General features: G+C 35.0%; 2 protein-coding genes and 1 long non-coding RNA gene across 3 annotated transcripts; 1 reads left to right on the forward strand and 2 right to left on the reverse strand.

Annotated features, from left to right (window-relative positions):
- Positions 1 to 4830: 4830 nt before the first annotated feature.
- Positions 4831 to 6024, reverse strand: LOC552103 (exosome complex component RRP46). The gene is made up of 5 exons (XM_006564737.3): positions 5792 to 6024; positions 5580 to 5693; positions 5376 to 5497; positions 5154 to 5297; positions 4831 to 5036 (listed from the first exon to the last, which is right to left on the reverse strand). Exons 1-5 carry the CDS (start codon positions 5898 to 5900, stop codon positions 4854 to 4856), a joined length of 672 nt encoding a protein of 223 aa, XP_006564800.1. The 5' UTR covers positions 5901 to 6024; the 3' UTR covers positions 4831 to 4853.
- An 882-nt stretch (positions 6025 to 6906) lies between these two features.
- On the forward strand, positions 6907 to 8546 carry LOC412969. Its single transcript, XM_006564738.3, has 3 exons — positions 6907 to 7142; positions 7311 to 7426; positions 7582 to 8546. The coding sequence occupies exons 1-3, from the start codon at positions 6972 to 6974 to the stop codon at positions 7952 to 7954; spliced, it is 660 nt and encodes a 219-aa protein (XP_006564801.1). The 5' UTR covers positions 6907 to 6971; the 3' UTR covers positions 7955 to 8546.
- Positions 8547 to 10085: 1539 nt separating this feature from the next.
- On the reverse strand, positions 10086 to 12446 carry LOC107964495. Its single transcript, XR_001703097.2, has 2 exons — positions 12334 to 12446; positions 10086 to 12241 (listed from the first exon to the last, which is right to left on the reverse strand). It is a non-coding gene; the product is annotated as an uncharacterized LOC107964495 (long non-coding RNA).
- Between the last annotated feature and the right edge of the window lie 129 nt (positions 12447 to 12575).

Raw genomic sequence — 12575 nt, forward strand, 5'->3', positions numbered from 1 at the left:
GTCGCGCGTCCCCCTGCCCTCTAATTATTGATATGTGTGTAATTAAATAGCGGAGTGGAAGGGAGGGTGAAAGTTCCACCCTGATTTTGTAGTTTAATCGCTTAGGAATTGCCGATGGTTTTCTTTCGGAGAGGAGTGGAGATTTTTGAAAGTTTGGCGCCATGGAAAGGGGAGGATTGAAGATGCTCTATAATTTTGGGGTGTAATTGCTAATTATTAATATGTAAATGGAAGGGGAGAGAGTGAAAGTTCCTCTCTGATTTTTTAATTGCTTAGGAATTAGCAAAGAGATATTTTCTTTCGGAGAGAAGTGGAGATTTTTGAAAGTTTGGAAAGGGAAGGATTGAAGATGTAATTTCTGTAATTTTGGGGTGTAATTGCTAATTATTAATATGTAAATGGAAGGGAAGAGAGTAAAAGTTCCTCTCTGATTTTGTAATTTAATCGTTTAGGAATTGCCGATGGTTTTCTTTCGAAGAGAAATGGAGATTTTTGAAAGTTTGGCGCCATAGTAAGGTGAGGATGCTCTGTAATTTTGGGTGTAATTGCTAATTATTAATATGTAAATGGAAGGGGAGAGAGTGAAAGTTTCTCTCTGATTTTTTAATTGCTTAGGAATTAGCAAAGGTTTTTTTTTGGAGAGAAGTGGAGATTTTTGAAAGTTTGGAAAGGGAAGGATTGAAGTTGCTCTGTAATTTTGGGGTGTAATAAATACAAAAATGGCAAGAGGGGCGGAGTGAGAGTTCCTTCCTGATTTTGTAATTTAATTACTTAGGAATTGATCGAGTTTGAAGTTTCCTTTTGCGAGTAAAGATTTTTGGAAGTGGAAAGTTTGATCGATGCAATAAGAAGAAAAATTTACTTAATATTCTCCCATTAAATTTTTAAAATAAAAAAAATTGTTTCTTTCTCGAGAAAGAATAATATCGAACTTCCTTTCTTGATACTTATTACCAATATCATAAATGTAAGACGTGTATACGTAAAATTACTTTTGATAATGCAAAGCGTTACAATCCAAAAAATCGAAAAAGCCAAAAAACACGCAATTAACGTTAAATAATATTCAATTGGCAATGACGAAAGTTAATTTACGCAACGTTAACCAAATAAACGGAATATCACGCCAATACCAATCTCGTAACCGGGCAGAAATATCACCAACGCGCAGAATCTGAAGAATCCTCCATGAGTGGCGTCCCCTAATGAACGCAATCATTTAACCGAACGACTGGACCGTTCAAAGATGCACAGCTCCTTGGCGGTAATCTCTCCTCTCGGCTCCCATTGAGACATCGGAACTCTTAATTGCGTACCACCGTCCGATGAACGGAGAAGAAGTAACCGTGGCGTGCGAGGGTTGTGCCTCGAAGGGGGGTTGCTGAGCCACGCTAAGCGTGGAAAGAGTGGAAGAAGAGGATCATCTTCATCGACGTTCGGTGCAAAAGGTGCTCGTAAATCGTTGCAAGCCAATGGGACGTGGCGATGCTACAGCCTCGGCCCACTATTGGCGGCACTGTGCAAAGCATCCGGTTCCAACCGGCTTGTCCAATCCCGACGTGGTGCCCTCGTCGAAGCGATTACCTCGGCCAGATCGCTCATGCTAATTTCATAACAACTACCCTTGCGCCAATGGGCGAGCCAGCCGTAGAAAAGAGCGAAAACGACGCGGCTCGAGTGGCCGCGAGGAACCGAAATAAAAAATGGAGGGGAAAAAAAGGAAAGGAAAGGAAAGGAAAGGAAAGGAAAGGAGAGAAAAAAAAAAAGAAAGAAAGGAGATCTCGAAGCGGCCGAGAGCTGAGAGTTGGTCCATCCAGCATGCGGTGAAGAGGCAACGAAAGCCGCCTATTTCGTTCGGCAACCGTGCGTCCGCGCGTCCAACTTGGCCGTACGTCGTAAAATGGAGAGCTCATCTTCGAGGTTGGGGCCGATTTTGAAGGGGGGAGGGCGGGGAGGGCAAATGACGCTGGCGGCGAACTATTGGTAGGGAAAGGTTGGCGCACCATCGCGTTGTCATCGCCGTTGGAAATCGTGACCGTTTAAAATTAACTCGCGCACCGAGGATTTATCGGGGCGTACATGCGGCGCACCGTCACGCGAGGTTATGTCACCCAGAAACGTTACTTACTTGGAGCGACGTGCACGGTTGACACCCCTTGTTCCTCGTCAACCGGCCTTCGACGATCGAATCCACCTATGAAATATCCACCCCTTCGATAGCCATGCGAATTTTATTAATAAATCGATAAATTATAACGATCAAATGAAATTTAATAATTATAAGAAATTTCAAAGATTGGATCGATCGAAACGGTTAGTTTCGATCCCAATGTTCGACCCAAAATCCCAAAAATTTTGGCAAAAACGGACGACTTCCGCTTGGCAGAGTTTGAGCGAAATTAGCGAAGGTAGAGGAAGAAGGTATTATCGACTGTTGGTGGGGGCGAAGGGTAGGGAGGCGGGTCCCGGGCAATAATATTTCGCGTTCCGCAATTTTTTGCCCGGCCGTGAGTTCCATTCCGGGCTCATCGACGACTTCGGTGTTGCGCCACCGGCTCTCTCTCCCGGTTCCGCCGTGGGTATTAATTCCGGGAGGGAAGGAGACGGGCGAACGGCGGAGGGAGGAGGAGCGGCCTCCGCGACTCGACGCGGAGAGGCAGGGCGGCGTGGCGAGGGAACGAACGTAACAAAACGATGCAGAAGACCATCTATGAGATGAGAAAATAATAATAAAGTGGAAATGAGCGAGCCGGTCCATAAATTGCTCCGCTCCTTGTTAATGGTCTGGGGCCCCGGGGCGACCTCAGCTAAACGTGGCCCGGTCTGACCCGGCTCTATCCTCCTCTCTCTCTCTCTCTCTCTCTCTTTCTCTCCATTCGTTTCCTCTCTCGCTCTTGCTGTTCCACCGCTTGGCTCTTTCGTACGATGGTCGGGGCCCAAGAGCGGAGAAGATCTGGTCCGACCCGTTCGTAGCGCTCTTCGAAGGCTCATTTCTGTATTTAATGGACGTCGAGAGATGGCCACCGAGTCCTCGGCTCCCGAGAACCAGAAAGAGGGACTTAAAAGGGTCCGGAGGGACACAAAGGATCCACGTCGAAGCTTCGGTACTGGCTGTGATTGGCGACCGGGCGTGGTCCCACCGACAGATATCCTGCTTCTTTTTAAACGTCGCTGAATTCGAGGACACGTTCCGGCTTTCCCTCCTTCTCTACTCTTTTTCTTTTTTTCTTTTTCTTCTTTTTTCCAGCTAAAGATTCGAGAAATAGTTGAGATTAACTATACATAGAGAGAGAGAGAGACTTGTTTTTTTTCCTATGAAATATGTTTTAACATATTGTATATTAATTGACGCGTGAATTGAATGTGAAAATTAATGAAATCAATCGTTTGGATAATTATATTATTGCTTGAGTGATGAAAAAGAGGAAAAAATAGAAATAGATGATATTGAATTAATAATTTTAATCTTTAATTGAAGGATAGATTATTAGATTAGCGAGATAGATATATCGTAATAATGAGATATTTTATATATTCTTTTGATAACAATTGAATTTTTACTGTTAATGTGGTTAAATATTTAAAAAAATTCGTGTTAAACTGTTTTTCGTAGGTTCAATTTTTCCCGGTTAAAAGTAGTTACAAATTTGGCCGGTAGAGGGCAGTAGCGATCAGAGTGTCATGTGCTGCCATCTAGTAACAGTTCTTGGAAAGTATACATATATAGTATGTATATAGTTATTTGCGTATAATTAATTATACAATTTTAGAAATAGTTTACGAAATTATAAATAATGAAAGAATAAATTCGATAAATAAAAAATATCGTCTTTTAATTAAATATTTATAATAATATTCAAAAATTTCTTCTTACCTTTACTGTTGAGTAAAAAATTTCTTCAAATTTTGCTGTTACAAACAATGCTTCGAATCAGAACACTCGTGTCATATATTAGAATAAAAATTTTATTTTTTAAGAAATTGTGAGTCTAAATATATATTATAAAACCGCAAGTATAATATTTTCTACGTAAAAAATTAGATACATTATAGTTTTAAAAGAGAAAAGATAAAAATGTATTGAATTAATACGTAATAAATAACTCGCGCGCTAAAAGCAAGATAGACAAGGAAAGAAAATAATGGAAAAAGGATAGATATAGATAAAAATATTGAAATCAGCGCCATCTCTAGAGTGCCGCAAATGAAACACATTAAAAAAGGACAGAAAATAATAAGAGAAGGATAGAAATAGGATAAGAATTTACTATTACTGCCATCTATTGGATTTTAAAGACACCTCTTTAAGGATATGGTAAAAAGAATTTACTAGCAACGCCATCTTTTGGATTTTTTAAAAACAATTATTTAAAATAATTTCTTCGATATGAGAGAGATGGCGCTAGCAGTTAATTCTAACTCTGTTTCTATCCTTTTCTAATTATTTTCTATCCTTTCTTTATATGTTTCATTTGCGGCACTCTAGAGATGGCGCTGATTTCAATATTTTTTCCCTCTCTCTATCCTTTTTCTAATATTTGCTCTCCTTGTTTATACAATAATTTTAAAAACATCGCTAAAACACAATATTTAATTAATTTTATTGGTTTTTTTTTGTCTATTGATTAAAAATCTTAACATCTTATTTGATTCAATTTTCATATTTTTTAAATATGCATATAATAAAATATTCTCCAGTGATATTTTTTTTTATCATAGAAATTTATAAACTTTATCATTCTACATCGCATATACATAATAAATATTTAAAAATTAAGTAATAAAATATCAAATTTTATTGTTTTAGGTAAACAAAAAAATACAGACACATTCCATAAAAATATTTGTATATATTATATTACATTTGCATACTTTTTTACGAGATTTCTATAAAAATCGAATACATATTGGCTTGCTTGTTTACATTTATCTATTGTTTCTAAAAATTCTTCTTCTGTAAAACAACCAGCGGTATAGCAACATATGATGTCTTTTTTCACACTATCAAATGCATATGTAAATTCTGCTTTAGCATCCTAAAACAGATATAATAAAAATTGAAAGATTAATCGAATGAAATGTTTTATTTTTCTTGAATCTTTTTTTATTAATTTATCTCTAAAATATGTAAATATATATTAATATAATCATACTTGTAACTGAGTACTATCAGGATCTAATATAATATTGTTAGTGCCTTCCTGTATCATACAGTTAACTGCTGCAATAGTAAATTTCATTGGAATACCAGCATTAATAAGTGCTAAACAAGCTGCATTAATCGTACAAGCTAACATCTGTAAAATTAATTAATATTTATTACTTTAAAGTATATTTTAAATTTTTACAATCCAATATATGAAATAAATTCATACCCCACCAGAATCTTCCATTTCTTGTATGTTAATGCATATAGCAGTTGCTGGATGAAAAGTAACAATTATTGCAGCTTCGCAAGTTTCTTTAATGTACATTTCTGTCATTCTATCATCAATCTCTTGGAAAATTAATACACATATCAATATTTTATAAAACAATTAAATTAAAAATTTTTAAATTTGGAATATAGTTTAACTTACTCGCTGGACCTTTGACTGGAATATATGATACCTCGATTGATGCTTTATCATAAATCATTTTTTGAAGTTTTGCTTCTATTGGTCCATATATTCCAGCAACTGCAGCGGTATTTCCTAAATTATATAAAAGATTATTGTTAAATAAGATTTAACATTATATAATAAAAATATAATAGATATAATGAAAAGTTATAATAAAAATTAACAGCTACCTTGCATTAGCATCGCTGATCCGTCAGGCATAGATAGCTGATTTAACTCACAATTCATTGGCCGCAACATGAATTCATTTTCTGATTCTTCTGGTTCTTCCTTAGACATGTCTTTTTACAATATAAAAGTATAAAGTATTTAATTGCAATTGGCGGGAAACTCACAGCTTAGAGGTTATAATATTACAAACAATGAAGCACATTTAGAGATGGTAACAATATATTTCGAAGACATCGATATATCGATTGAAAACATCAATTTTACCATCGATACTTAAAAATCGATATATCGAAACCATCGATATTTTTCTGATTTAAGTTTTTATCATTTAATAAAAATAATTTTTTTTTACTATTTAATATCAGTTTAGAGTTATAATTCAAATACAATATCAATTTTTTTAAATTTCTAAAAATTCATTTTATTATCGATAGTTATATATAAAAAACATTTCTTAAAATAAAATCACTAGGCAAAAATCTTTAACAGTTCGCTTTGCTATCGGTAGTAATCTGCGATAAGTTTGAGCGTTTATCAAAGAGATGGCGCAATAAGTTAAATACTAAAATATATATATATATATCATATATATTTTTGTCATTTATTTTTGTCATATATAAATTTTATAATTTACTTTCTTATACATAGCAATATTTTTTTTTCTTTAAAATTTCTTTCAAAATTTCGCGATTTCATCTTGTTTTTTTGACCTAATTAAATTTATTTAAATCTAAATAATTATGAAATAAATATAATAAAGCGAAAATAATATAATAAATTTATTTATTATAAATCTATATTAACTTATAGAAAATATATTTATATTTTTTTTCGTTATCTTTCATTCTTCTATCGTACTTTATTCATTATTTATCCTTCCATTATTTATCTTTTTTTATTCAAACTACCATCATATAAAAAAAATTGAAAAATCATGGTAAATCATGATTTTACTTTATTATTTTACTAAAAAAAATATGAAATAAATTTTCGACACAAATTCGTCTATTCAGCATGATAAGATGATTGATAAACCATCTATTAATTCCACATTGATACGTATAAGATAAATATCCCGATAATTTATCGAATTATTCTATATATATATAAGAAAATAAACTTAACAATGGAATTATAACAGTGTTGATCAAAGAAAAAGCACAAGGAAAGAAACTGAAAATGATATTTGAAAAATTGTTATTGATCATTTTCCTAATCGGGATTTATTTTTCAAAAATCCAAGGACGAGGATTAATGCTCGATCCTATTAGTAGGAGCAGTGCTTGGCGAAAAGGATTCCCTGTTGAGCCGAATTACAACGATCATGAACTCTTCTGCGGAGGATTAAATGTAAGAATCAATAATATTTTTAATCGCGAGAAAAATTTAGGAAAATCAGATTTGTAAACGATATAATTATATTCCAAAAAACGGATCAAGTTCTTTGTATATGTTGAAATGTTGTAAATGAAAAGCAAATCGTTAATTGATTACGATTGATACATTTTTACATCGTAGATCCAATATGAACAGAATGAGGGAAGATGTGGCGAATGCGGTGACGATTACGCTATTCGTCGTCCAAGACCAAACGAGAACGGTGGTCTTTATGGAACCGGTGTAATTGTCAAAAGGTAAATTCATTTTCTTTTCCTCATCACGATATCTCTACGATCCTTTGATTTGTTTCGCCGTTAAACAAAATTTATTAACACAAAATCAAATTTCGAAATTCAATCAATTGTCGCTTAAAATTGTTAATTAACATTATTTGTTCTGTCGTTCACAGATACAAGGCAAATCAAATCATAAATGTAAAGCTGAAACTGACCGAGAATCGTTTAGGAACATTCACATTCAACCTGTGTCCTCTGAATGAGACATTCCACCTCGAGACCGAGAAATGTTTCAATCAATACCCGCTGAAATTGAACAATATATATGATTACAACTTCCAAGTGCCCAATCTGAAAACAGAATTCAACATAGCAGTCCGTATACCGAACATAACGTGTAACCAATGCGTGTTCAGATGGACATACAAAGTTGGGAATAATTTCGGCCGGTGCTACGATAATGGAAATCCCACTATTGGATGCGGGCCTCAAGAAACTATACGAAATTGCGCTGACATTGCGATCGAACCTGATGAAAATTCGTAAAGAAATTCGCTTAATCGAAAAACATAATTATTTGATTAAATTGAGTTGTAATAATTTCAATCTCTTTGAGAGATTCTCAAGAATGAGATTAAAATTCCAGATAGATATCTATCCATGGAATTTTACAATAAGATCGAAAATCGATATTGCGATAACTTAATTTAAAATTAAGATATCGAGATAAAAACACGAGATTTCGATAAGAAATTATCGAAAATTATTCAGAACATATACAGAATATTCGATATTATTTATAATTAATTTCAATAATAATAATTTACTTTTTTCTCTTTTTCGATCTCGATGGATTAACGAGTATTTACATATTGTTATTTGAATGATACGTTCAATCTGGATTACATAACAGAAAAATGGACGTTAATCATCTTTCTGAATAACATTGTTATTCCTCCACTTTTATTTCCTTTCGTTTCACGCGCCACTAATGCGGCTCGAGAGAAAGGCCTGGAAAAGGAAACTTGAACAGAGAATCGCGACGGATTAGTGCGTATTTTCTAAACGTATTTTCTTTGGTTCATTGTTCTGCGCACGTGATGCAGCTGGCAATAAATAATTGGAGAGGAAGATAAAACAGTTGGCTGATAATGCGTTGCAATACGAGCGGCAAATTAACGGAAGCGTATTACATTATTCGGCACGCTTTCACCGAATCCATGTCTCTCCTCGGTCTTAAGTCCTCCTTCGCCCGCGTTACACTTTCCACGTTGCTGTTCCTCGTTTCTTCCCATTAATATTCGCGAATATCGTGCAATGAATATTTCAATTATATTATTCAACAACAACTTTGCATCCGATCCGTTATAAGATATTATCCGATATAACAAAGTTTATCGTATTTTTTTAAACGTCTCATTATCGGATATTGCAAAGTGTAATTAGCATTCAATAACGTCCCTGCCTATGAAATGAATCAGAGATTCATTGCGATGCGAACCGATGATCCCTAAAATCGACAGACCTCATAGAAAATTCAGAACGCGTGTCGATGAGTAATCGTCTATTTTATGACGTGAACCTGGTTATTACGTAGCACAACTTGGAATCTCGTAATTACGTGAAAGTCCCATAATTTAATTTTACCGAGGATTCGAACAGAAGAGAGAAGAAATCCTATTTCACGTAGAAAATCTATCGATGATTAACAGGCTAATTTGTGAACGAAAACCTTAAATATTTTAGTAGCATATAGCTAAACTAAACGATATCCCTTAATTGCGTAAAGGTAACATAAGCCTATCCATCCGAGGATTTTTGATATTTCCTTTTTCGTAAGAAAAAAAGAAATTGGAATCATAAGAGTTCTTTAAATAATTCTATAAGGAATTCCTTTTTCGAAAATTTTGATTTTAGAAAAAAAATATTAAATGAAAATCTTAATGACAAAAGTATGGAAACACTCGTTCGACGATGTGATCGACGAGACATTCGAGTACAAGAATTATCTCGTGTCTCGTGTCTCGCTTTCAATGTTACCATAGAACAGAAATCTCGCAACACGATCTCCGTATTACGTTGGTGAAGTATGTAGACGATCTAATGTGATATAATCCCGAAACTGTTAAAAGATTGCTCAAAGACGTTATTACCCGAAGAATCGCGTAAGATAATAGAACGCGGGGAACGATTTTCTGAAACGCCTAGCGTGAGGAATCTAGTTTACCGGCTGCATGACATAAGATACGTACACATATGCGAGCACATGCAAGGAGAGATCATTAGGAAGGTGAGGCCTGAAGTGAGTGCGTGCGAGCTAGATAAATATCCATTTGCTTTTTCTCTGCAAAAGATTTCTCCGGCCAAATGTTATACGTTCGAGTCGAAGAACGGACTCGATTCTATACAGGGTGACTCGATTAAAAAGGAATCTATTCTACGCGTAGAATCTGATGTTTGATTCTGTGTAGCGCACAGATGTAGCTCAAGATTCGAGCGATGGGTTTGAGTCAACAATGGAGTTGAGCGTTATTAAAAGTAGCTCGATTCTTCTTATAGTGAATTTCCATCGGAGAAGGATACATATACACATTGTACTAAATTACCGTTGCTAAATTATGCAGAGACACGTCACGCTTACCTTTGACGGAAGCTTGATCAGTTTGCTTAATACAACAGTGGAAATAATGTGACGTCATTCTCCTTCTATAGAAATTCACCGTGGAGAAATCGAGGTATTTTTAATGGTGAAAGGATAAGCAACATCCCGCAATTTTGATCTAAAACTAAATCAAAGGAAGGAGATAATGGATGACTTTTTATTTCGATGCGAAAGAGAGTAATGCCGTCACAGCTATTCGCCATTCATACTTAGAAAAAAATGTGAGTATCGATGTATAGTAAGGATATAGCAAGAGTATTTGTTAATGATCCATAAAACGTTAGGTATACTACTTCCAGATTTGTTTGAACAATTAACTCAAACCCATCACTCGAGTCGATATCTGCGTTGTGATGTTTCAACATCTGCAGACCGTTTAATTCTTATCGATGTTAAGTCTTCGCTTAGCACACTTGACTTGTTATAAATTCTAGATTATTGCTTTAATAATTTGTAATAGAAAAATTTCATATATTTAGTCTCGTCGCGATAAAGATATAATTGTCACATCAGAATTGATATTTAATACCATGAAATTACTTTTATCACATCAAAGGACGACATATATAAAAGGGAGGAATAAGAATTTGAATAATTAAATAAAAATTTCCACACAAACATGCAACATTGTATTCGAATTCGAATCCTGCGATTGCTGCACGATGACTCGCACGAACTGGAGGTTCCTGTTCTTCCCTCGTCGCAGACCCGTCTTGCGATATGTCGTCACCCTGACCCACTAAAGCTTTCTCTTCAAGGAACAAGGAACTTGTTAAAAATTTAAAAAAAAAAGTATGACTTGTTCGATTTGTACAAGAAAGGAAAATTATTTCGCGAGTAAAAAATTCTTCCAATTCGAAATATTCGAACTATAAGATAATCATTCGTGTACGAATCATCCTGATTTCTTAAGATCCTATCCGCTGCATCTCTCGCAAAGAATAAAGAAAAAAATACAAGTCTGGCAATGCAATTGGAGGAGCTTGAGAAATGAGGACACATCTGAAATTGTGTCCTCTTACGCTATTCGTTTGTTTATTCTTCAGACAATCTTCAACTGATTTTGTCTGATGATTGTGGCGCAGAGATCATTATGATTATCAATGGAAATATGATAATATATATATAAAAAAAAAAAGAAGAAAATACACTTGAATAATTGAGCTGTCTCCATTCAAAAATGAAAATATCTCTTTCAGCGCGCATACAAAAATGGGATGAACGTGTAACGAATTTCAAATGAATTTAACAAGCTGTTGCATACGACTGGTGTGTGTCCATGACGATACAGCTCGAACAATTGTGTGCTAATTGGTTCGTAAAAAAAAGAAGAAGAAGAAAAAGAAGAAAAAGTTTCTGCGAGGAGAAGAAAGATGGTCGCAATTGTCATTGATCGTGTCGTCGCCTCGTTTTTTTAGTAAGGTGAAACTGTTTCTAAAATTACATCTTCGATACGCAACATTTTGCTCGTGCAAGTAGAATAACGATCGATGGACGATGAAAATACGCGAATACTTTCGATTTCACCGTGCTCTGAACATCGGTCGATTTGTCCTTCGATTGCCCACGCACGATCTAATCGATCGACTCAGCAAATAACGAGGGAAGGCATTTGGCGCGAAACTTTCAATGGCGAGCGATTCCAATTTTACCGCGTTTCCGAGGAAAAGAAACTTTGATGAAATCTGATTTGTGTAAAAAATATATATGTATAATTTTCTATAAGTGAATCCCTCTTAGAGCTGAAATAGAGTCCCTCCGAAAGGGGGAAAAAAAAGAGACGAAACTACGAAGAAGGAATAGCTTTGAAAAATAAAATTTTACGAGGGTCTTTAACATACCGATGAATTTTTAATGAAATTTTCTTTCACTGTTTCTTTATAGGAAAATAGAAGTATTTGTTATTCGAAATGAATAAATAGTTTTGTTGTTTTAACTTTGTGTAATCATTAGCGTAATCATTACTGTTTAAAAGAATATTAATTTTTATATCATTGGACAACAGAAAAATTCTAAATATCCGTCTACATCATACCTTTTACCATTCTTCTTCGAAATCTATCCACAAAATTGAGAAGATGATCGAAAATGTTGAAACAATTACACGTTTATATAATATATAACATATTTCTCTATCCGATTATCTCCTCCAATTATAATTAATCCATCCACTGTGAAACAAACAATTTCCAAATTTACAGTTAATCCTAATTCAATCACGAATATGACGTCACTGAGACGTAAAAAAAAAAATCGAAGAAACCTCATGGAAACGTAGGATCCTCTGGAATCGGTGATTGGAACGCAGGAGGGGAGGGCCGGAAGTGGGTCTCCCCTGAAAACTGAGGCGGGCAGCAGCGCGCACACCGAATCGAGTCGAAGACGAGTATATCGATACTGCCCGGTTGATCAGGAACAGCCTGTAGAATCGCATCGTGGCGAGCCTGTAGCAAGGTGAGCGTGGAGAATTCTCCGGCTGGCCGGAGAGGAGGAATGAAAGGCAAG

Source organism: Apis mellifera, linkage group LG5 (genome assembly GCF_003254395.2).
Source record: "Apis mellifera strain DH4 linkage group LG5, Amel_HAv3.1, whole genome shotgun sequence".
Classification (NCBI taxonomy): Eukaryota; Metazoa; Arthropoda; class Insecta; order Hymenoptera; family Apidae; genus Apis; species Apis mellifera.

Coding starts and splice junctions, on each gene's coding strand:
- LOC552103 (XM_006564737.3), bottom strand. CDS start 5,900: ATGTCTAAGGAAGAACCAGAAGAATCAGAAAATGAATTCATGTTGCGG. Junction 5,498..5,579: donor TCCAGTCAAAGGTCCAGCGA/GTAAGTTAAACT, acceptor TAATTTTCCAAG/AGATTGATGATAGAATGACA. Junction 5,298..5,375: donor AAATGGAAGATTCTGGTGGG/GTATGAATTTAT, acceptor TTAATTTTACAG/ATGTTAGCTTGTACGATTAA.
- LOC412969 (XM_006564738.3), top strand. CDS start 6,972: ATGATATTTGAAAAATTGTTATTGATCATTTTCCTAATCGGGATTTAT. Junction 7,143..7,310: donor TCTTCTGCGGAGGATTAAAT/GTAAGAATCAAT, acceptor TTTACATCGTAG/ATCCAATATGAACAGAATGA. Junction 7,427..7,581: donor ACCGGTGTAATTGTCAAAAG/GTAAATTCATTT, acceptor TGTCGTTCACAG/ATACAAGGCAAATCAAATCA.